Consider the following 25,816-nt stretch of genomic DNA (forward strand, 5'->3'; position numbering starts at 1 on the left):
CGGACAGTAGTGTTTCACAATTAGAACGGGACCTTGGCATTGAACTTCTCTCATGCAGACGAGCAGTTTTACGCTTGTGTGTTTTCCACAAATTATATCATAACACAAGTACACACGACCGTTCCCCCCCGCTGACAACATTTCTTCGTGCCATGACCATGCCCACAAGATCAAAATTCTACACTGTCGCACAAATTTCTTCATGCACTCCATCTTTCCTAAGACGAATCGCGACTGGAACCACCTGCCGGAATCTCCTGTCTATATTCATGATGCTGCTCGTTTCAAGGCTGCCATTACTCAACCTTACATATCATAACGCGTAGTATAACGCTCTGGTTGAAGCAGTCACACGCATACCATTACAATTCTCTCGCGTTCCTTCCGTCACTCCAGCCACCGTCATCATTGCTTTTCTTTCCGTTTGATGTATTTTGTGATTGCTGTAGCCTGTTCTTATTTCTGATGTTATTCCGGTCTATGTTCGTCCTGATATTACTCCTGTTGTTTGCGGTCTGTAACGCGAAGTGTTCGTCGCAACGGCAAGAAGAGCAAAGTTGTGTCCCTTCGTTATGTAAGAGCTCCAACGGGGGTCCTTAACGTGAATAAATAAATAAATAAGTAATATCGCGTTCCGCAAGCCCACAAATGTGAGGCCCACTCTTCGGCACACGAGTAAAATATCGCCTCCGCCGCCATCACCACCATCATGGCACTATAGGATTCCTCGGTTTCCGCTAAGCTACACCCCAGATGTATGGACCTTACGTCTGTAGTGGCCTGAGAGCAAGAAACAGCTGATCGAGAGGAAGACGAAACGTCGTCAGCTGTTCTCGCGCTCTTCAGCACCAGCTAGTAGGATCAGCTTCGTCTTCGATCGTGGGCCTCGACGGGGAAGCTTCGCTGTCCACGGTCTCTCTCACATGACCCATTAAACCGTTTATTTCTCCCTGGGCCTGGTATCTCAACTGGCGACGAGCAATGGCGACTCAACCCAGTTTGTCGGGCGACGACAACTCTCGCAGGTTCCGCAGTCCAGGAATATTTGACCCGGCCAAGGAAGATTGGAACATGTATCAAGTAAGGTTTGAGGCTGCACTTCGGGTGGCTAGAGTCACCGAAGAGGAAGACAAAACCAATTTGCTCATAACGTCGCTCACCCCTGAAGTATTCAAACATCTGTACAACCTTGTTCAGCCACGGGACATTCTGTCCGTTGCATATTCTGAACTCACAAGGAAGCTTGCCGAGCATTACACCCCAAAGAAGTTTAAAGAATTTGAGAGGTGGAAACTTTTTTCAACCCGTCAAAACGAGTCGGAGTCTGTCAAAGACTTTTTGGAACGCCTTTCCGCCATCATCCCTCATTGTGAATATGAAGCAGAAACCGATGTGAGAGCATGTTCTTTATTAACTGCCTTCATTGTGGGACTTCATGATCCACGAATTCGCGCCCGGTTAGTCCTAGAGAAGGGTCTCACGCTTGAAACTGCTACCAACATGGCTGACAAAACGTTGACCGCAGAAGCCGAGTCTCGCCAACTTCATGCCGAGCAGACCGTGCATAAGTTAGAAAAAAGAAGCGATCATGCAAGATGTTTTCGCTGCGGCAATATTAATCATGACTCGGACACATGTCGGTTCAGAGATGAAGACTGCCATAACTGCGGCAAAACTGGCCATATCGCTAAGATGTGCCGTGCCAATCGTCCTTCGAAAGGGAAGAAGAGCTATCGGAACGTGGAGTATGTTTCGGATGTTTTCTTCGCGGGTACCGGTGAAGACAAGTTTGTGACTTGCCAGATAGGGTCGCACGATGTGCTGCTACAAGTGGACACCGGATCGCAGGCCACTCTTCTCAATACTTCTACCTATGTTAGGTTAGGTAAACCCAAGCTGAAACAACCACGGTTCCGTCTTCGGTCTTTCAGCAAAGACGATATACCCCTTCGTGGCCAGACGGAAGTGGAAGTGTCTTATGGTGGACGGAAGAGGAAGTTAGAAGTGTTCTTTACTAACATGGAGCACACTAACCTACTGGGTAGAGATTGGATTCGTCACCTGGGACTGGATCTTAATGAGTTGTTCGTCGGAAGTGTTGTCAGGCCTGGAAGTTCACTCGAAAAGGTCTTGTCCAAGTTTCCCGACCTGTTCCAATCCCGTCTGGGGAGGTGCACAAAGACGAAGGTGCATCTACATTTCAAGGAGGCTGCTCAACCAAAGTTTTTTAAACCGCGTCCGATTCCATTTGCTACGAGGCAAGCAGTCGAAGCAGACATCGAGAGACAAGTTAAGAACGGAGTGCTAACGCCGGTCGACGTTTCGGAGTGGGCTACCCCCATCGTCGTCGTTCCTAAGCCGAATGGGGCTGTTCGGGTTTGCGGGGATTTCAGTGTGACGGTGAACCCGCAGTTGGCTGTATCGCAGTACCCACTCCCTAGGCCTGAAGAGCTGTTAGCCGTACTCAATGGCGGACAGCGGTTTTCCAAGTTAGACTTGTCGGAAGCTTATCTCCAGATGGAGCTCGACGACGAAGCACAGAAGGTCCTTGTCATCAATACGCACAAAGGACTCTTCCGATTTACGCGAATGCCCTTTGGAATCGCCTCAGCACCGGCAGTTTTTCAACGAATCATGGAGCAGGTCACCGCAGGCATACCGTCGGTTGCCTGCTATTTAGATGACATCATCGTCACAGGCAAATCCGATGATGAGCATTTGGACAATCTCCAGCAGGTCTTTAGCCGACTACGCGAGTTTGGGTTTACACTGAAGCGCGAGAAATGTGCTTTTTTTCGGGCCGAAGTGGAGTACTTGGGGCATGTAGTCAACGCACAGGGTTTCCGGCCATCGCCCAAGAAGGTGTCCGCAGTGCTCAATATGCCAGCACCCACGAACGTCTCCGAGCTGCGGTCATTCCTTGGTATGGTACAACACTACGGAAAATACCTAAAATCGCTTGCTGATGTCGTTGCGCCCCTCAATGACCTCCTGAAGAAAGCCGTACCGTGGGAATGGTCTTCGGGTTGTGTGGAGGCTTTTGAAAAGGTCAAGATGATGCTGGTATCTGTGGACGCGCTTACGCATTTCGATCCTGCAAAACCCATTTTCTTAGCCGCAGATGCATCTTCTAGAGGTCTTGGAGCTGTTATCTATCACAAGGTCGATGGCAAAGACATGGCAATGGCACACGCTTCGAAGACATTGACTGCCCCGGAGAAGAACTACTCACAGATAGAGAGGGAGGCCTTAGCCATCATTTTTGGCGTCAGGAAGTTTCATCAGTATCTCTGGGGCCGGAGGTTTGTTCTGTACACGGACCATAAGCCCCTGACCACGATCTTTGGTCCCAAGAAAGGAATTCCTGCGACAACCGCCAGTCGCTTGCAACGATGGGCTTTGATCTTAATGAACTACACCTTTGACATTCAATATACGCCAACCGCGAAATTTGGAAACGCCGACGGCCTCTCTCGTCTGCCTGAGGGTCCAGATGGAGACTTTGACCGAGAGATGGAACGGGGCATCTTCGACGTCTTCCTGACAGAGGTAAACGTAGTGTTGGACCATCAGGTCTCTACCTTACCCATTTCCGTCGAGGATATTGCTGTGGCCACGTCACAGGACCCGGACCTGGCCAGGGTGGCTGCATTCGTTTCCGGTGGTTGGCCGACGCACGTCGATCCCTGTTTGGAAGCGTTCTTTCAACGCCGCACGGAGCTAACGATCTACAAAGGATGTCTGCTCTGGGGGATACGAACGGTGATACCACCCAAATTCCGAAGTCCTCTGCTAAGTCTCCTTCATGAGGGCCATATTGGACAAACAAAGATGAAGATGTTAGCTCGGTCCTATTTGTGGTGGCCGGGCCTCGACAGAGATATCGAAAGGGAAGTGAGAAGTTGTGAGCCATGCGCCTCTGTTGCTGCCCACGAGGTACCGGTGCCACTTCACCAATGGGAACCCGCAGATAAGCCTTGGGTACGTCTGCATGCCGATTTCGCTGAGCTGAATGGGAAGCACTACCTCATAGTAATAGACGCCTACAGCAAATGGCCGGAAATAGAACAACTGACAAGCACAGCTGCTGAGAAGACTGCTATTGCTTTTTCCGACATGTTCACACGAAATGGCTTGCCAGAGGTTCTGGTCACCGACAATGGTCCACCGTTCACCAGCAAGGAGTTTAAGAACTTCCTTCAGGCAAACGAGATACGTCACGTTCTGACGCCGCCATACCATCCGCAATCGAATGGTCTCGCGGAGAACTTTGTGCGTACCTTCAAAACAGCCCTTCGCCGCGCAGCGCTGGAAGGGACGAAGGACAGTGTTCGTAGTTTCCTGTTCAAGTACAGGATAACCCCGCATGCCACAACAGGGCGCTCTCCCTGTGCAATGTTAAATGGACGTCAGTTTCGACACTTCCTAGATTTTATTCGTCCTGGTCAGCCCGATATCTCCGGTACAGTGCGCATGTCGCGCGAACGTCAGAAACGCAACTATGACAAGTGCAGCCGAGACAGGAGCTTTGGGATAAACCAAAAGGTCTGGATGTTGGACCCGGGCAAGAAATCCCACTGGAAAGTTGGTGTCGTTCTCTCCAAACAAGGGTCGGCAATTTACGTCGTCGAAGATGAGCAGCAGAGGCGACACCGCGTACACAAGGACCACCTCAAGTGCCGGCACTCCGTTGATTCCTGGCCTGACCAAGCTTCAGTTCCAGAGGTATTCCGAAAAGACGAGGTTCCTCTTCCCCCTCCTTGCCGCCGAGATCCTCGTCCAGAAGAGGGGAACCAGAACGACTTCCATGAACCCCATGGTAACAATGACGCTATTGCTCCTGGTCATCACGAGCCTGGACAGGTCATGGGCTCAGGAGATGCTGCCACCAGGCGCTATCCTTCGCGTCTCCGGAGAGGCCCCCAACGTTATGGCTACAGCTAAGGTGGGAGGGATGTAGTGGCCTGAGAGCAAGAAACAGCTGATCGAGAGGAAGACGAAACGTCGTCAGCTGTTCTCGCGCTCTTCAGCACCAGCTAGTAGGATCAGCTTCGTCTTCGATCGTGGGCCTCGACGGGGAAGCTTCGCTGTCCACGGTCTCTCTCACATGACCCATTAAACCGTTTATTTCTCCCTGGGCCTGGTATCTCAACGTCTAGTTCATTAACTTACTGAATAAAACGAGAACGACTAACTGGATTGATATGACATCTGCGTCCAATAATTTCATTTTTTTAAACACATACGCACGTGTTATAATCGCCGAATAGCGAATACAGTGGACACGGCTTAATATGGCACTCGTTAGTACGACATCCTCACTTTATGAACACTTTTCTGGGGCACCGATCGTTGCCAATGGAGGTCCTGTGTATAGGCCCCTTGTTATTATGGCAACTCGATAAACTGACTATGACCAACATTCCGGGGGACGAACTGGGAAGAACACTTGTATTCCTCCCCTGTTATTGTGACCGTTCATCACAGAATGAGTCATCCTCCTGACTCAAAAGTCCAGTGGTCCCGGGAACATGTATGCGTCATGAATGCCCAAGTCACGACCCCACTTCTACCGAGTCGTCCTCCTAACCAACAAGCCCAGTGGTTCACGGATGACGTACGCACAGTATGTATTCGCCCGCCATCGCCCCAGTAATTGAGTCAGGGGAAACGCTACATATTGACAGTTTTTCTAACCAGACGCTTGTAACGAATTTCATTCGTCGATAAATTGTAAGGTTATAAATAATAAATTATGTTGGTAAAATAAAATAAATTGAATTGAAGTACTGTGACTGCAATAACTGCGTCATTTATACATGAGACGGAGCGAAAGAGACTTCCTTACCTCCAGTTTACGGAGCATCATCCATATTGCTCGTTAATGTGACAATTCGCTTTATGACCAAAATCCACAGGAAAGGCCTTGGTCATATTAACGAGAGTCCACTGTAACTTAAAATAGGATTATTCACTCTCAGTTAATATTATTTTTATTGCCATATTCAGCCACTGCAACATCACCACAGAGAAAAACAAGGAATGTCCCGTAATCTCAGAATAACAAATATGTTAGTACACTGTAGAAAATACGCGTGGTTACCTGCATTATCCGCGGCCGGCAAATTCCTATTGCAACACATATGGTATATTCAACTGGTGGCCTCAGATCGCTCTATAGAGCGCTTTGGCGAGACACTTCCTCTTCGGCTGGTGGAAAGGGGTGTTTTCTTATTACATTCGGCTGCTTCTTTTCGATCGCCTTCCTTAAAGTCGGAGCGCCCTGAAAAACCTGCCTGCACTGTCAGAGCGGTAGCAACATATGGCAGAGTTACAGTCACCTGACTGTGTGCGCCTGCGCTGACGCGCCCTATGGCACCTCGTAACGGGAGGCGTACGCCTTTTTGGTGACACTCATGCTGTCCATAATTGTCACAGGAAAGGCGTACGCCCCCTGTTTTCAACAAATTAAGGCATATGACGATATCATATCGAGATGCTGATTGGCTGGGAGCGTGCTATGCGGCGAAGTTCATTTTTAAGCGTGTGGAGGTCACTCGTGCCTAAACAACCACAGAGGTGCGACCTGACAGAATGCCGCGCATACCATACACTCTAAAAACAGAACTTCACCGCATAGCATGCTGTGCGCCAACATTGCACCGAATGATAGGGTTATCGCTTCTGATTCGAGGAGAGAGGAGGGCGTACGCCTTTTTGTGGCAATTATCATATATCCAAACTGCCACAAAAAGGTGTACGCCCACCACTTTCCTCGAATCAGAAGCGATAGCCCTATCATTCGTGGCAATGGTTGGTGCACAGCGTGCTTTGCAGTAAAATTCTGTTTTAAGGGTACGCTATGCGGGAAACTCACCTTCCCCACGCCAGGCCTGGCATACTGACGGACGTCCTATTCCCCGAAGGTTCCTATGCAGAACGACTTACAAAGACTCGAACCCTCGTGCGTTTCTTCAAGAAACGGGCCTCGCGGAAAGACCACTCAAGCGCACCTCTCATACACAGTGTGCCTCCGCCCCATGAGTATCGTTCATCCTACCTATGCCACACTTTGAAATCGTCAACTCCCCCCCATTTTTTTTCTTTTTAGCTATAGTCGTGACGATGCCCACTTGAGTGCTACGAACAACAGCAAGCTACTTGGACCCCCCCCCCCCTTTCCCTCATTTTTAAGACTGCGTATTCCCTTTTTCTTCGACAGAAAACTAGAAACCACGTCTATAGCGACTTACCCACCGTTCTCCTACCCCAAGGGCGGCTGCCGTACTCGGCTCGTGTGGGGCTTCTTGTGCTAGATTTCGAACTGAGAGCCGGATTCACGTGCTCCGGCTCAAAGAATCCGTGTCATCAGCCGAAGGTACCGTTAGGTGACCTTCTGAGAGCTACTCGCTAAGTAACCATCAATAATCCGCCTAATTGAAGCCCGGCATGACGAGTGAGTGCAACTCGTGCCATACGTCGCAACGGATTCTAGGAAGCCGCGCCACTGCATTTGCAGTCTAATCGCGACAACATAATGACATCGAAAACACGTGGACTTTGCGCGTGGCCTCATGGAGTAGCTCCCATCACGAAATGTCACTCAGCGTTCGATGATTCGTGGGGGACCAAGGATAAGTTTCACTCACGCTTCTTCTTCCTCCATAATCCGCTTCCCTGTTGCGCCACCGTTATAGCACCGTCTTTTATCTCCAGGGAAACGCAAGGAGGGTGGAACCGTGTTAAAGGATAGCACATGCGTAGCAACGAGTCTGGGTATCTGGGAAAGAAACATCCGGGCAGTAAATCGGAGATTTTGGAACTTGGACACAGCTCTGAAGCACGGCACCATTTGACAACGATCCAGTCGGTGTGCAGAACGTGCTTGTGTAGTTTTACAGGAAGTCGAATGCTATAACGTTGTATTTTATTGCCAATGAAAGGAAACTAAGCGAGATCTCGTATTCTTCTCAAGTCTCTGCTGCTTGGTATCTTATCTCTTCTCTGGTCACTTTCGAAGCATTCGGGATGAAACATCCTTGCCTTCTCCACCCACTCGATACCCCGTCTGCAACGTGGTTGAAACTGTAAACGAGAATAGCCTTGCTCCAAAGAGGGAATGAAGAAAGAAACGCTAGCTCGCAAATTCCCATCTGTGCGTAGCCTGTGTTCCAATAGACATTGGATAGACTTTGGCTTTCATGTCCTGGCTATCCGCGTGAGGCAATCTCTCGGTCGTTCCCGGTCTGCGTACTCAACAGTCACTATGGAAAGGATACAGTGTGACCTTATTACAGGCCTCGACCGAAGGCTATGAGCAGTAACATAATTAGCGCCGGCAGTTGAGGCGTGTTGGAACTCATCAGGACTTTCTGTGCGCTTGAAACAATTTAGTAGCGATTTAGCGGTAAATGCGAGAGAAATGCGTTATCACTAAGCGCCTTTTCGTGTCTATACTGGACTTCTGGGTAACCACTTCCGGTCTAAATCCGACTTCCGACTGTCCACTTCCCTTCTATACTTGACTTCTGGTATCCACCTCCGGTCCAACTCGACTTCCGGTTCTCCACTGCCGGTCAAACCTGACTACCAGTTGTCCAGCTCCGGTCTATACTTGACTTCCGGTTTCACACTATCGATAACTATGTGTAAATCGATTTTTTATTATTTTCTTATTGCGTGTTAGCGCCGCGAAGCAGCTGTGGCTATGAGCGGCGTACAGAAGTGGACAGATGGAGTGAGGACAGCAGGAAGGAGTGGGGGACAGGGGGAAATCAATTCAATTAACCTTTAATTATCATTAATTACTTTCAATTACTCTAATTACCCATTAATTACCAGTTACCTCTGGTAACCGCAGGTTACGTGAGGTAATCTTGAATTTCATGTTATTCCCTTTAATTACGTTTACTTGCTTTGATTACTTTCAATTACACTTTAATTGACGTTAATTTTCTTTAATTACATTTAATTACCTCCGCAATCTTTAATTTAATTTAATCTTTTTCTTAATTACATATATCTTACATTCATTACGTTTAGACTCAACTTTCTTGCTTTAATTGCCTTTAATTACCTCTAATTACTTTCAATTCCTCTTACTCTTAATTACCTTCGATTACTTCAATTACTTCAATTTCAAATCATTTACCTCCATTTACATTTACCCTCTACAAGCGGCATGGCCGAGTGGTTTAAGGCATCCCGCTCGTTGGTGGTAGACAAGGTCGTGCTGAACACTGGGTGCTGGTGGGTTCGTATCCTACCATCGGCTGCGCTGTCTGAGGTTTTCCCAAGACTTTCCAGACGAATGTAGGCACAGTTTCCCCTAAAGTCGGCCCAGGACGCATACTAACCTCACTGGCTCCCCACTCCTTCCTGCTGTCCTCTCTCCATCTGTCCACATCTGTACGCCGCTAATAGCCGCAGTTGCTTCGCGGCGATAACACGGAAATCTAAAAAAATTACCCTCTTATATCCCCTTTACATGTCCACTTATACTTTGTCCACTTATGCCTCGGTGAGGCTTCACCATCGCATACACGGATACCTACCCACACGTAGATACACCTTTTTCCGTTTTAACACTTCTTATGCTAACGCACTATAAAGCGAAAACGAGAAGGAAAAAGGAAGCGTGAGTGGTGAGAGAGAGTTTACCTTTAAAGTGTCACTGTGGGCTAGATGTGATGTCTTCAGAATCCTACCAAATTTTTGTCATTCCAATCTGCGTTTCAATCTACGGGTTGTCATTGTTATCTATAGTTTAAGGCATTCGCTCGTTACTGGTAGCCAAGCTCGTGCTGAAAAGTGCGAGGTGGTGGGTTCGAATCTTCCCACCTACTTTGCTGTCTGAGGTTTTCCTTGTGTTATCCGGAAGACATTTCAGGAGAATGTCCGCACAGTTCTCTTTGAAGTCGGCCCAGGACGCGCACTGACCCCCGTGTCACCCACTCCTTCCTGCTATCCTCTCTCCATCTGTGCACGTCGGTACGCCGCTCATAGCCACAGTTGCTTCGCGACGCGAACACGGAATAAAAAACGGCGTGTTCTCCAAAAATATTGTTTCTCTGCGTGACCCGGAAGTATCATAAAATTAATTTCAAATTTTGGGAACTATCACCTCATGGGGACGCGCAACCCGCCGCGGATCTGCCAATATTGCTCCTCAATGAACGATATCCTTCTTCCAGCGTGGGGCGGAGGGCGGAGACGCGCGCTGTTGCTGGGGCTCAGATACTCGGAGAAGTTTTTCGGGTTCTTTCGTAAATTCGTCGAAGAAGCGTAACGGTCAGTGCACCGCTTACATGTTTTGAGAACTGAGGCTTTCATTGACTCATATAACAAAATAAATAAAAACATTGTGCTCCAGTTCTTCTTCTTCTTGTTTCTTTTTTTTTAGCGCCACTTCAATACCCCTACCGGGCAAAACGGCTTTGACCCACCTAGCTTACCATGTAACTTAAATATCGTGCAGTCCCCGGTGTCACACGTCTGCGACTTCGTGTATTATTTCCTCCACTACTTTATGTAATGCTTCTTGGCGTTGAGGGTAAATAAAATGCAAATAAGATGAAATGAACGTGTTTTGAACTTCCATATTCACCTTTCTGCTCACGGGGTTTCGCACGAGAAAAGTATGCGGCGTGTAAACAAACGCACATCAGGACCCAGCAATCCAACATCAACTTTGAAACCCATCACACTGACTTCATCACAAAAATCCACCATTGGACGTTAATTCCAGAACCCATCACTGGAGTTCTATTCCAGGGCTCATCAGTGGACTTCATTCGTCATCAACTTCAAGATCACATTAATTTATCGTCATTCATTTAACATATCCCATCACATGCTATGCCATTCCTCAACATCACATCATTTTCCGTGACGTGAAGGTGATTATGAATGAATTCGCAGACCTATGACACGTCGTGTGTCAGATATGTCGTCAGATGTAATTGTGAATGAAAGCACACAGTGAGCTTTCGGACCACGCCCATGAATTTATCGGGCTTTTTGAGAAACCCAGAAGAAAGCTATGAAAGGTACGCAAGTTGCAGATGGGTTCTACGGCTAGTCGGACATCCTACCTGCAATAGTATGCCACTACTGGACGACTGATTAGCTGAAATTCATTAATTAACCAATTAACTTTTTAACTAGATGACCAGCGGCATGGCCGATCGGGTTAAGGCGTTCCGCTCGTTGATGTTAGCCAACGTCGTGTTGAAGGCTTACGGGTGGTGGGCTTGAATCCTACCACCGGCTGTGCTGCCTGAGGTTTTCCCTGGGTTTTCCGAAGACGTTCCAGACGAATGTCGGCGAAGTTCTCCCTGAAGTCGGCCCAGGACGCATACTAACTCCTTTGTCCCCCACTCCTTCCTGCTGTCATCTCTCCATCTGCCCACATCTGTATACCGCTCACAGCCACAGTTGCTTCGCGGCGCTAATACAGAATAAAAACGTTGTTTTCGGGAAAATGCGAGATAGTACAATAGGACCCAATGATTATCTAATTATATTTCAAACTAGACATTGATGGATAGATGATGTCAGCGCCCTTGGATGCTGGCGAAAATAAACCATTTTCTGCTTACCACTATCTATAACGATAGGTGTGCAGGAGGCTGATCTCCTTAGTGTTTCCGCATTGTATTATATACCACAGGGGATATCCAGTCACGCTTGCATCACCCGATATTCGGCACGATATGCAGGTAACAGCTGCATACACGATACGTAAAACGTAACGTCTTCCGTGCCCTCGTAACGACCCCCTCTACGCCGAGACTGGGAGGTAACCCGTCTTTGAATACGGGCGCCGGCTCTGTGTCTGTGTGTTTTCCCTGGGTTTTCCTCAGACGCTTTGAGACAAATGTCGTGACAGTTCCCTGTAACGTCGGCCCAGGACGTCGGCATTGGCCCGTTGGCGTAAAGAAGGAATCCCAGCAAGGGTGCTTGGTGGCCGGGGACCTTCATCTTTCCCTTTAGATGTCTTCTTTGTGCTCATATTTTGTGCAATGAAGCAGTATATGTTCAACAGACTTTTGGGCGTAGCAAAAGGTGCATGACACATCTTTACTTCCGCCTCCAATGGAGATGACTTACTTTGCCCTGGCGCTTATTAATTGTCAGCCCCATTAGTAGAGAGGTTTTTTTTTTTTTTTTCATTAGTGAAGCCTCTCGTGAATGCAGATGATTGAAATCGCCATACTTAAGGTTAATGGCACTTGGGGCATGAATGTTACCTGGAATGGCAGGCAGAGTAGGAGGAAATTCTGTGGGTTACTTGGCTAGTACTATCAGTTCTTCCATTCCATTATTGTAGGATAATGAACAGTGAATTAGGGATCGGAGCAAATCACTACATTGTTCCTGAGGAACAGGGAATGGCACTGCGGTCACGTCACCATTATTCTTCAACACCTTTCCAAAGCTGATAAATATTTTTTAGGCATTCATATTTTGTTCGTACTCTAGATGATTGAATAGGCTTTCAGGATATGTAGTAGAACACCTACACAATTTGCCAGCTTTTATTAGGGCATTAGGGTGCTTTATGTAGCTCTGCATCCATGAGCTTCATTTTTCGTTTGTTTGTTTGTTTGTTTGTTTCTTGTTCTTCCCTTGTTGTTTCTCCTATATTGCACGGGTGAATGTTTTTGGCGTATGCAGGAACTGCAGGTTCTGTTTTGGCTTTATTTTTCTTTGACATTGTAGTTACGGTACTTAATATTTACTGTAGTTAATATGTGAGAATTTTTCTCCCCTGCCATGGATCGTCAAGGGCGAACAGTATTTATAAATAATTCTCATGCATGCCGTTATGTGATGGTACGCACTGCAGGGTTATTGTATCGTCTGTGGCATTTAGTCCCCCTATGTAGTTCGCAGAATTTCTAATGATAAGTGATGGTATTCGTAGTTGTTAGGTTGTTGTTGTAGGTAGGCTTTTGAATGTTACACGATTACCACATGTCCAGGTTGTCGGTTCATTGCTGATATATTCACCAGTAATGCCAGAATTTAGGTCACTTCAGCGGGATCCCCTGCATTCCTTCTGCCCAGTCCGTTTGCAGGGAAGAGATGCAGAAGCCTCGTTTCAGCGTTTTGCCCTATCGATGTATCTGTGAATATTTGTAGTGCTCCACGGTGATGTTCCTATGGTCTCCATCTAACTTCTGAGCAACTACGTCTGATGTGTTCTCTTTTTTTCCCTTATGCTTAGGGTTGTTCTTTTACATTGTGGGTGGTGCATAGTCGGGCTGGCCTGTTCGTCGATGTTGACTTCCGATCAACCAGTGAGTTCTCAGAGTTGCCACGGTGCGGGAGCATTTCCTACTCAGGAGTTAGCCATGAGAGCCCTTACTGTTTTTTGTTGTCCTCAGCCTGGGAATTTATTGAGTAGCTGTTGGTGCCTTGTGGTCCTAGGAACCCCATGGCGAATTTCAGTCCCTCTTGTGAGCCCTTTCTTGCGCTGTCAGTGATGATTCACTGAGCTTGACCTAGGGGCAAGTGTACATAATTCGTGCAACCGTAAACACGACATCTGTATTGTAGCATGAGGCGGGTGGGGTGCACACTCCGACGCAGCAGTTTTGCAAGTGTGCGTGTGAGACTTAGATTTCGCAGGACCACATTTTGTTTGTTGAAAATAAACAACACAAAAAATTATGAGGGGCGCACTCAGTGCTACTTTAGATCACAAAGTGTCTATGAGTATCATTTGTGTTGATTGGATGCGATCAAAGGGTTTTGTGCAGCACGTAATGATTTTCGAAATAATGTTACCTTGACTCTTGATGTTCTTTGAGTAATACTGGGGAAATTATTTCCACGTCCAAGTCGGAGATACCTTTGTCGTGGACGTTGGAAATCGGTGCTTATGTACCGGTACCCAGATGACGAGACAGGCTTGTGAATAGAACAGGATAATTTCTTGCTGTGGTCTACCGCCTCCAATGCATGGGGATCCTCCCCGAAAGAAGATTCGTCATATGGCATGGTCCTCTTTACTCGCGGATGGGCTGTACTATGCATGTGGTTCGGTTGTTGCCTACGGACTTTTCGTGACCATTTGACCGTTGGACTCGAGTGCAGCTAGTCGTTCGATTATAAGCAAATCTTCCCTTGTGCGTTGTATATTTCGTCCCCATGGTGCCATTTGGTATCTGATTGATTGGAAACAGGAGAAAGTGGAGGCGTTAGTGGGATTTGGTATCTCGTTGATTGATTGATTGATTTGTAAAAGAAAAAAATTGAGATGTTATTCTCGAGCCACTCGGGGCTGGCTACTCCAGAACGCGTTATTCAAAAAAGAAAGGGAAACTACACAAATCTATACACTTTGAATCGTTACTGTACCCATTACTGATCGATATATAGCATGTTATATTCTCGGCGGCAGCTGCTCCTCCCACTTTGTAATCGATTCTGGAAGTGACTTTTGTCCCGATGGTATCGTGGTCTTGTGTACCAATGTCATCGTTCTGTGGTCAGACGTCTGGGGGCCAGAGTAAAGTAATCATTTGGAGTAGGTTTACACGTAAGGTGAGTCCGTCCAGTGCGGCTACATGCTGCACGTGCCGCAGAGAAGGACTGCGGATAATTTCGACCACCTGGGTTTCTTTAACGTGCGTCGGATCCTCCGACACATGGTGCTGGATCGATCGAACCTACGATCTTGAGCTCAACAAGGCAGCACGCCACCGGCTGAGCTACCAAGTGTTTATTTTTAATTTTAATTTTATTTTCATTTTTTCAAAACTTATTTGCATTGCAATGCATTGCAATGTTATATACAAGAGGTAGTGTAGAACAACAGGTATGTACACTATGTACATTAGCGGTTTCTAGCGACATTACGATAGCAATCATCCAACATGCAACACCACAGAAAATGGAGGGAACAATACAAAGGGAAACACAACACAAACCTGCCTCAGTAATCAACGCCTCCCGAAGGAGGTCATTCACATGCAGCCACTTCTGTGATACCTCCTCTGAAGACGTGCAGAATAAAAACTTGCCCAGCGGAAACAGCATTCGTCGAAATATGGGCCATGACCCTACAGGCGGTTAATTGTCGTCATGGACCCTACGTCCGACCCACAACGCATATAATCCCAAGAGTATTAAAATATCCGCGGGCGGTGCGCTACCACCCCGCACAGGAAGATAGCGTACTGAACGGGGAGACAGGAAAATATCTTCCCTGAAAGTGCGCTGGAAGACATCCCAGATGGCATCTGTACAGCCAAGAAAAATGTGTTCTACGGTTTCCTTCTCCGGGCAGAGACGATCGAGTGTTATTCAGTGAGCATCGTCTTATTCATAGCTGGGTACTTGTCGGAATCCCTTTGTGAAGGGTAATCTACAATTTTCTTTTTCTTCTTTTCACTGACAGATTACCACAGCGCCGCAGAAGATTGGAGAAGGATGCTGCAGCTCGCCTTACAGAAAGGTACGCAGTGCGAGTCGTTTCTCACGTGGTATTTCTCGCGACAATTACAGCTGGACTAGCTACGCTGTATCAGTCCCTTGCACTTCGTCAGACCAAGAAAAATGTCACTCCCTGCGAGTTACTCCCTGAAGTCACCCCTTTGCGAAGTGGCACGCCGCATTGTTGCGGTAATTGTGTTTGTAATGTGTCGTCAGTTACTTCTAGATTATTTCGAATGTGTACCGCAGACTACAGTGACGCTGAGAGCCACAAGAGACCGTCAGTGTTTGTCAGGCAGGACCGACAGACCTTTTCTACCCGAGCTGTACCCCGAATATAAATCCCCGTAGCGCCGCGTATCCGCATTAAGGCTGTATAACTTTGACTCTATCGCTGATATATGCGTGATTCTATGAGTGCAGCTACACGTCTTATAAATACCTACCTTGAAATGAAGGCACTCGCTGAGAGAAACGTGCCCGCCTGGCTACTCCACCCTCTACCGGCTTTACTGTACAAGGGTATGCCCGTCCAACTCCACAGCTAATCCCAGTAATGGTGTTCCAAACGTGCACACACGCGAAGCAATACAGAGCATTGAACGTTCCATAAAGGGACTCTATTATAGGACGAGGGATTTTGCTATGACAGCGTTAAGTCTGAAGTGGTGGATGTTGAGAAGTTTCAGGGGATCATGGTGGAGGTTGCGACGATACAACGTACATGTATCGCATTGGCTTGTCTGGAGATAGATTACATGCATGCATAAAATTATAATGATTCGTGGGCGCTCAAAGTAAGGAAACATACATGCATATATACTGACCGTGCGCAATGCAATTAGCTGTTCTGCACGGAAGGATTTGTTCTTTAGGCACTGTGGTCATCATGCTGAGTTTGTGATGCGGATATTGTGGAGCCAGCTAACCCAGAGCGCTTGGTGTTGACTACGCGACGACCGCACAGGGTTGGTGGGGTTCATCATAAAGCGGCAGAAGCGCTGAGTTCCACTTTTCTTTTCTTTTTTGATGCCACTATGCGTCAAAAGGTTGTGTCCGGTTGGATGTCCCGGAAATATTTGACAACGGTGCAGAATGGCCGATGCCTGACTAGGCGGTGACGCGGCCTTTGAGAACACTGAGAGGCGGAGTTGTCAAGTGCTGCGAACTCCGATTGCATTATCCAAGAGACTCCAGTGAAGCGTTTGCAGGACAGCAAAGTCTGCTCCACGTCATTCTTAACACCACATATAGGGCGATTCGAGGATGCCGGTTTCCCAAGCGGTCAATATACCGGGGACGTTACGCGAGGTTTCTTGCGGTGAAATACCTCGACCCATCGTCACGCATGCAGTTGTTGTTACGCGGGAATCGATGCAATAATGTTTTTATGTGCCGAGAAAGCGACCCAGGTGCCACGACTGAGATGTCTGGCGCAGTGTCGACCCGCTTGAAGCAGGTTTCCTCCCATCTTCCTATCAACTCACAAAATTCCTTCCCTCAATGTGGAACGTAACGGGATGGCCGGGATGTCATGGCGATTGCGGACGATGTTACTCTCGTGTTCCTGCTCTTTCGATTGGTTCGTTTCTGGCCAGGCTGATACAGGTGATAGACATCAAGAATATGTGGCCTATAAACTTCCCTAAGGAAGGTTCGCAAATCCCAATCCATATGGAACAATGCAAATTATGCTTGCCGTTGAAATATGGGAACGCGCTATCTTGAGATTGATTACTTTCCCATCGTAGTACACCAGTATACATGTGGGTGCCGTCCTTCCAAAATGTAACAGTGCGCTAATACGAAAGCGAAACTCGTGCTGTCTCCTTAGCTATGTCATTCCCCAACATTGGAAAACTGATAGCGTCAAATGCGAACCGCCATGACATCAGCGAAATTTACCCTCAGTGAACTTTACACACGATATCTGGACCCCCCACTTGTCATGACAAACTCTCTTGATTTACAGCATTTTTTTTACAATACTGAAGCGGTGGAATGCTGACAGCTGAAGAAGTATGCGACTGTGCGTTGTGAGGCTTGTGTTCTGCTTGCCCTATGTTTGATTCCCTCATCCACTACAACTGTTTGTTGTCTTGAACAACAATGTCGGAGACCCCGTCTCTGTAGCTGGTTTGCAGCGGTGACCGGTACACACATTTCTGTGCGGCACTGAATGGAAAAAGAACGGAAATAAAACAAATCGAAATAAAGCAAACTAAGAACATATAAGAAGAACTTTAAGAGGTTGTGTGCAGATACGACTCGTAAAACAGGTCACGTGACGCCAAAAATATATACAACCATATATACAATTTATACAACAATTAGAATAGGTATCATTGAGGGAACTCATTATTCGACATAGAGGACAGAAGTCATAACAGCGGGGTACCTAGAATCCAACACAAGAGCGAGTACAGATGTCATGCGCACGAAATGGAACAAGGAATAACAAATAGTCTCAGTCAATGCAGTTCTTTACGATCTCCTTTCCTCTTCCCTTTCTTTGTACAGCAGTGTCTATACTATATATACTTATGTGTGTCACCACTTCACTTTGTACCTGAGGAAGCGTGGACCTCCACGCGAAAGCTTGTACAAATTAAACTTAAGCAAAAATCTTCAGTGTAGGCTTCTGTATTTTGTTTATGTGATCTACAGGACTTGACTCCCCTCTTCGTATACGCATCTGATTTTAGACCAGAAAAGATTATTGCGGATGGCGCGGCGATTACATAAAACCAACATATATGTAGTATAGTTTCGCATAGTTGTAGTTGATAGAAGGACAAAAATAACGATCGTGAAGAACTTGTACCAAGCGCTTAGATGGTTGCCAGAGGCGTGCGTTCTGTGTCCAGCGTATACTTGGGTCCCCATATTCATTGAACTTCTCCGTGCCATTAATCATGGCCAACGCCTTGCCGTTCAGTCTAGACGTACATTTTCTATGTGGACGTGAGGGATTCCGAAGCATGTGCAATCGGACGCTCCTTACCATCGATCTTATGAAAAATGACTTCTTCTAGACCCTCTGAAGATGTGTCGGTTGCGAGAAAAAAAAAAAAAAAAGGTTTCGTGGGATTTACAGTGAGCTAAGGCTTCAGGTGGACGTTTTGCTTGAACACATTTGGACCGCCATTTTGACGACAGCCCTTGCTAAGTACCTCATGAAGCGGAAGCATACGCGTCTGGTAACAGAGGTACATGCATTCGTGAAAAATGTTGAATAACACTCAATTGTGCCTCGCAGCTGCGACACGTTATTCGGTTCGTATATAATTCTGTCAGATACCCTGGTGGCCGGAAAACGTCTTCTGATACGATTATCTATCGCAATAAATACCGGTCTTGAGGTTTGAGAAAGGCGCTTGAAAACGCTCTCCAAATTCGAAAGATGCTGTTGAGACGTACTCTAACGACGACGTCATCAAAGTACCAAACTGCATATAGTCCCAACCCAGCGATCACTTGTTCTATCGCGCCGTTTGGAAAATTGCACGTGCCTACGCGATTCCGAATGACATTTTGTGCTCGGCCATAGGTCCTCCTTGGTTCAAGTGCTAGGTCCCTATCCCAATATCATGCAGCACTGTCACGCACTTCTTCTCAACTTCGACTTCAAAGGGACACTGGTCTCCTTAACACATTTCGGTAGAACTGGACTCATATTGTAACTCTTATGCTTTTGTGAACTTACATTTTCTAAGAGTCACGGCTCCGTTTTCTACTAAGCACTATCATTATCCACCCGTCATCGCATCACCTCATCATTTCCTCCAGTACTAAGCAGTGCCATGGGGTGCTCAGTCACAAATAAGTTGCATAATTCCTGACTCATCGTCTCTGCCTGTATTTGATGTTGCAGTTGTGCCATTAAACACTAAACCATTAAACTACGTACACGGGCAGCACCCTTGGTTTTGGGTATAGCAACAGCCAGATTAGCCTATATGGTAACAACAACAAATAAATTAATGATAATGAATGGGGAAATTCGCCACGTACGGTGCGGCCCACTACCCCAAGGCACAATGGGGCAGGACGAGATATGTCTTGAATATGAGGTGATGAACGATGCTAAATGTCGATAGTCAGTGGAGTCAGTAATACGTCAGAACGGTAGGCAAAACCACAGCACACAAAAACACACACACAGCACACAGGTACGCAGGCAGATCATAGGGTAAAGAGGAGACCAGTGTCCCGGAGAAAAATCTTGAAATACTCAAGAGCTTGGCGATGGTCGATCTGGTTAGATCAAAGGCCGAGAATGGTTGCCAATGTAAATGGTGCGGCTGTGATCGACTGCAGGCGGCACTGTAGAGCTGCTGTTTGGGAGGTGTAAAGATGGCAGTCGCGGAGCACATGCTTTGTATCCGCAAAAACAGCACAGCGAGAGCGAGATATGGTAAAGCTGAAGCAACATTGCCCTTTCTCAACCTTTGGCTCCTGGTCTTGTTTCACTGCAGCAGTGTGAACGAAAACAGGAATAGTACGTAGATTAGCAGATTAGATATAATTACGTTCAACATAGATGCAAGCGACCTGTTGTACATTCAAAGCAGATTTACAATGAGGCGTGCGAGAGAAGACGGAACGCGAAGTAGACAAGGTAAGATGCACGTGTGTAGAACTGCACGAAACGCTTGATATCAAAATGGACAACAACAACAACTCTATTTCTAAGGTGGTGAATGGGGAGTTTCATCAAAGAGAGAGAGAGAGAGAGAGAGTAAGAGTTCATAGAAAATTTAACTGTTCGGCGTAACGTATTTCACTGTATATTTTCAGCCCGCTTTCTTGCATTGAATTGGCGTTCGAGGAGCTAGTAATTCGAGTAGAGTACTTACATGTAAGTTGTGTCAGCCTATTGGTGTGTAGACATGCTGCATGTCCCGCAGGGTAGGACTGCGGATAATTTTAACCACCTGGGATTGTTTTCACGTTCCAAAGGAGGGCTCTAGCTGGCACAAACGAACACCTTGTTCAAACAAATGGCAAGACCGGCTACTCAACTCGTCCCCATTTTTGTTAGCAATATGACTTTTCGTAAAGAGAGAAAAAAGAAAAGAAGAAAGAAACATTTTCTGAACGTGTCCATATTTAAAGTGGCATATGCATCTAATCGATTGCTTCAGCATTCGTCTGGTGAGCAAACGTCTTTCACCCTTTGCGTTAACGGTAGGGTAGCGATGCGCTGCGCAGCGTTCGCTTGGAAACAAGCTGCTGGAAAATAGCGGATGTGTTTGCCAACATGCGCAGCAGCTCAATGATTCGTAATCTATTTAAAGGGGCCGTAAACAGGTACAAAAGGTGCACATTTATTTTTGTTATATTATTGGAACTTGGGCAGTGAAAACTCCTTGCAATTACTAACACTCAAAAACAAAAGGCGCTTGTATACGCATTAAATATTCACTGCACTCTTTCCCATTTAAGCTCCGCCCCGCGCTCTAACTTTACGTCATTTTGACGTTAGCGCTTTCCTCACCAATTACGATGGAGTGTTCCACGTATGATTTTATTTCAAATGCGGAATTGGACTAGATAAACGTGAATCCTCTTCTACTCAAAATCTAAACAGTTGCAGCCTCAAATTGAAAAAAAAAAGCGTTTAATTTAGGTATCATACGCGCACTACGTTTTCTGGGCAGTAGCAAGCAGCACATCACAAGCGCGAATGAATATCCGGGACTACAGTTCCGGAATCTTAGGTAGGTGCGCAATGGAACATCTTCGTCATCTTCGAATGGTCCCGACAACTGAGCTGCCGTAATTTGGTTTGAGCCACGCGGCATCGCGTCACCAGCTCGCCTGGTACAGTGGATAGCGTGCTGGCCATGTCATGTCGTGACTGGGAGGAACCCGGGTTCGAATCGCGTCATGTGATAGCAGCCCAACTGTTGACGTTTGCGCAAGCCGGAGATGTTGAAGAAGTTATGACGTTGAATTTTGGAACCACGGAGCGCAAAACGTCGTTTCACACAAACAAACTGAGCGCTTCGACTCACGGGTGATAACGAAGTATGTTTATTGGCTGGTAATTTGAAACGTCATGTGCGCAACTCGGCCCCCCGATTGGACGGCAAAACGCTACGCAGCCATGTGACGTATGCGTGGTAGAGAGAGGCTCGCTGGTTGCTCATCTTTGATGGTAGTTATATGGGTCAATGAGCTGGCACGAGCCGAACGAAATGTATATGTGGGTATTATGATCTGCGTTCTTTCATGGGTAATCATTATTTCAGAAATGTTTGGTGGCCTGTTTACGGCCCCTTTAAGAATTTACAATGCGTCTGTCACATACAGGCGCTTTGTCACGTGCTTTCTCCGAACTTTTTTTTTCTCTCTCGTGAGCAGTCGTAGCGAGTTGTTTATTTGCCACCTAACATGCCTTACGTCAGCAAAAGAATCGTTCTGAGGCCCTCTTCCGCAAGAGACAGCATAAACGTGAAGCGCCCTCTCCCCCTCACCAGAAAGGACTATCTAAAGATTGCATAATACTAGTAAAAAGGACCTACACACTTACGCAATATGAATTCTACATATGTGCTCGCCATCGTTAAGTATGCTTAAGTTAATGCTTAAGTTAATGCTCTGGACTTGAAAGCTCTACAGCAGAACTGTCCCTGAAAAAAAAAAAAAAAGCAAATTGGGAAAAGTACTGCAGTGAAAACATTCTCCCGGCTCTCGCTTTATTGCCAAAAGCTATGAGCTTCCGGAACCCTGCCATCTCGCCCCCCACTCTGGAGGCGGCGGCCGCGTGCTGTATACGAGCGATCTGCCTCTGGTCCGCAGGTCATATTTGGCACCGAAAAACGAGGTAGATAAAAACACGAGGCAGGGAGAACTAAAAAATACAGGCGAACCACACGCGATCGCAATTTAGCCGCATTTACGTGAACTCTACAAATGCAGGCCGAGTTAGGCTGTCGAGTTGAACTCGCCCACGCAAACGCAGCCGGGTCGTGTTAACCTGGCGTCGCGATGCGTCGAGTCGAGTCATCCTGAAAGCAGGGGGTAGGTTGATTCGACTCGACACGCTCGTGCTATATGCTCGACGGTACACTCGCAAGGCGCCGCTGCAATCGTCTCCGGTTGGAGAGGTTCGACTCGACCCGCTCCTGTCGAGTTCATGTAAACGCCGCGAATATCACCGCGAATGGCTCGGGTTTTCATCTTCGTCGTCATCATATGGCCGCCCGTCTGCGCCCTCGCCCCTCCAGCGTTACGTCTGCAATTTACCTGGAACAACTATTATTTCACTCACAACTTCATCGCGCAAATAATTAAACTGCTCTGTAGCTAAAGCTATTGCAATAAATGGCACGCGTTTGCAGCGGGTCGAGCAAATATAGGGAATTCTTTCATCCACGAACACACCGGAATGTTCCTTTCCGCTCCACACATACTCTGTCAATGTTTATACTGCGAAGCAGTGAGACGGGATCCACAACAGTGTTAGTCCACAGTGAGCGCGAAACCCGTATGTGTGCTTTTGCTCTCAACACGGGACGCAGCTGGTCTATAGCTGAGTTCCATGTCGTCTGCTGGCGTTACTCTAGATCGTTACTGATTAGGCAGCAACGATGCGGAGCATGCGTTATCGTAAGGTCGCTTCAAAAAAGAAGAAGAAAAAAACTATCGGGTATATTGCTTGTGCGCTTGTATTATACGAAATAAAATCCGTGATATAAGGCTAGAACATGTCTTCTCCTATAATGGAGCATTCGGCGAAAAACGCTTTCGTTTTTCTCCGCATGAAAGGTGCAGGTGAAATTACTTCATGGCTCGTTAGCAAACTACAGGATAAAAGAAGTGATGAATAACGTGCTCGCCGAGCGTGCTACCCTCCTGCAGCAATGTCCCAAGCTCATTTACAGTTATTCACACATTTCTCATTGAACATCACCCCCACCTCTTCACACTATTTGTTTGCTTTGCGGGGAGCTTTGAGGGAGAAAATGAAAGGTCGTTATTTTTAATCACTTACATCAGGGAGTTCTATTGAATGGCTCTAAAAGGAAGTTGTTTGCGTAGCTGTATTTGTATTCATTCGTATGTCGTTCACACAGAAAGGAGAAAGCCACTTGCAAAATGCGTGAGATCGAATGCTAAAATGTATGATCCAAGTTTTACATCAAAAAGGTTAACAGGAAACTGCGGTGCATAAAAAAAGAGAAAGAACAGAAGGGGAACCAGAAGGAATTGAAAGATGGCAGCTGAAGAAAACCAGAAACAATAATCGAGGTACTCTAATGACGTTAGTCGCAGTGAAAGTGTGCTTGCATTGACTACTCACGCACAAGAATTCGATTTTTACCTACGACTCTTGCGGGCACAACGCGTACATCGTAGAATTGGCCGACACTATGGAACTGTCTAGACGTCTTGCCCAGTTACAACTTTATAAATAAGCTTTCATTTATCTCTTTCTTCCCTTTTTCCTAATTCCTAACGAATTCGGGAAATCGATTGGAGCGGTTGATTGGTAGTCTATGCAGACACTAATACACGTTTGAGAAAAACGACACCATAAGTATACAGGGTGTTTCACGAAAATCCCCCGGCTGAATAATTCGTGAACAGTTGTCGCCTTCAAAGGCGGCGGCTGTTCCTAATCTTCCGTCGCCCCGTGCGTGAACCAGGCGGATGAACACGAAATTGACAGCCGGATAGCTGATCCAAAGAGCGCATTGGTGCACTCCTCCGCGCAAGAGTGTGTAAACCGAAACCGATTAATTACTCGGAGAAATCATTGAATGTCGACACGTTTCTTTTATTTCAATATTTTTCGCTGAAGGTCCCGATGCGTAAAACAGAGGTTCCGTAAGCGTGCGAATTAAAAGTTAAAATGTTTATTTAATTAATGAGCGTATGCAAATGAGCCGCTCACGACTCGGTTCATGGTCGATGTCCCAAGGATCTTTACCAAAAAGAAATTTCTTCGATGGCGCCACCTGTTCACGAATTATTCAGCCGGGAAATTTTCGTGAAACACCCTGTATAGATACAGAAAGTTCTGTTAATGACAATTCCGCACTTTTCGATCTATCTCTTACTGCTATTGATGATAATGGTGATGGTAGGAGAATAATTATGGAGATGTGAGCCCACTCCCCGCGATACTGGGCGCAATCTATAACTATACGGAACGACAGTGGAATTGTTTCAGCTGTGTATCTCGATAGAGGAACTCTCAGTCGTACTGACTGTCAAGAAACAAACATATAATATCGCTCCGAAATACTTTTAGCACACCGGAAGGTATTTACGATAACCGAAAAGCCAGCAACTAAAAAAAAAAGAAAAGGTTGCCGTATTGTTTTGGACTGGCTGGTATCACATTGCCGGTCATTGATACGACAGCTTCCTTTAGGCCGGTTTCACACGACCGTTTCACACGACAGTTCGTCGTCCGTGTGCTTCAAACATAGAACCTAAGGGCATTCGATCCTCATAGGATCCAATGGGTCCATTTTGCATCCGTTAAAAACACGGACGGGAATAACTATCATGTGAAACGGGCCTTATATAGACCGGTTGGGACCGCTGTTTTTTTCTCGGTGATCATCCGTGTGCTCACCGTGTTCGAGACGTGTGCCTGTTTTTTTTTGTTTTTTTTTCTCCCTCTATCTCTCTCGTAGATGCTCTGGACACTCTTATTACCGTATTTCCTCGCGAGTGGCGTGGTCGCGACGAAGAATTCCCCCATTCCTATAAGTCTAAGCGATTTTCACGAAACAAACTCGCCTTTAACCCAGTGCCTCTTCAGACTACGGAGTCTGCCCCCCCTATTGGTCCACCAATAAGTGCCGAGAATCTGGCGGTTGAACTCCTTTGGATGCTGCTAGAGGCGCCATGGGTGGTTTCGGGTTCCGTCATCTGCTATTTATTTTTATTTTTAGGGCGTCAAGAGAGTTTAGGGCAAGAGAAGCGGCGTTCCGAGGAAAAGCGTCGTTGTCGATCCGTTGTCAAAACGTGGAGACGGAAGTACGCCGCGTGAGAGAGGAGCAGGGCAGTGGAGAGTTGAGAGTAAGAGAAAGTAGGAAACGGAGCAGCAGCGGTCTTGGCGATGCGCGGGGTACGCGGGCGAGTCTGAACTTGCGGGTGTGCAAGGCGCGTATGGGCTGAATTCAAGTACACAATGGAGTACGAACCCTGTACAAGTGCCTGCGAAGTAGGCGCCAAAAGATTCTGAGCGAAGGCAACGAGCTTCCGAAACAGAGCAACAACGCAAACATCAGGCAGGGGATGCAGCTGCTCGGCGCTGAAAGCGGGCGAACGAGACGGAGGAAGAGCGAAAGCAGCGTTTCAAAGTCCGCCGCGGGCGTGGAAGAAGGCTTGCGCCGCTGTTATGGCT

General features: G+C 46.9%; 2 protein-coding genes across 2 annotated transcripts in view; both read left to right on the plus strand.

Moving 5' to 3' along the window:
• Nucleotides 1-25,816, plus strand: part of LOC135385293 (sex peptide receptor-like) — a 480,167-nt gene that overhangs the window by 365,632 nt on the left and 88,719 nt on the right. The window contains 1 exon segment of the mRNA XM_064614517.1: nucleotides 15,410-15,466. The gene's annotated coding sequence lies outside the window, so the exon portion shown is untranslated.
• On the plus strand, nucleotides 982-4,944 carry LOC135384541 (uncharacterized protein K02A2.6-like). Its single transcript, XM_064613738.1, has one exon. The coding sequence runs from the start codon at nucleotides 982-984 to the stop codon at nucleotides 4,942-4,944; it is 3,963 nt and encodes a 1,320-aa protein (XP_064469808.1).

Source organism: Ornithodoros turicata, chromosome 2, assembly GCF_037126465.1.
Source record: "Ornithodoros turicata isolate Travis chromosome 2, ASM3712646v1, whole genome shotgun sequence".
NCBI lineage: Eukaryota > Metazoa > Arthropoda > Arachnida > Ixodida > Argasidae > Ornithodoros > Ornithodoros turicata.

Excerpts from the sequence above, each read along its gene's own strand:
- LOC135384541 (XM_064613738.1), top strand. The coding sequence starts at position 982 with ATGGCGACTCAACCCAGTTTGTCGGGCGACGACAACTCTCGCAGGTTC.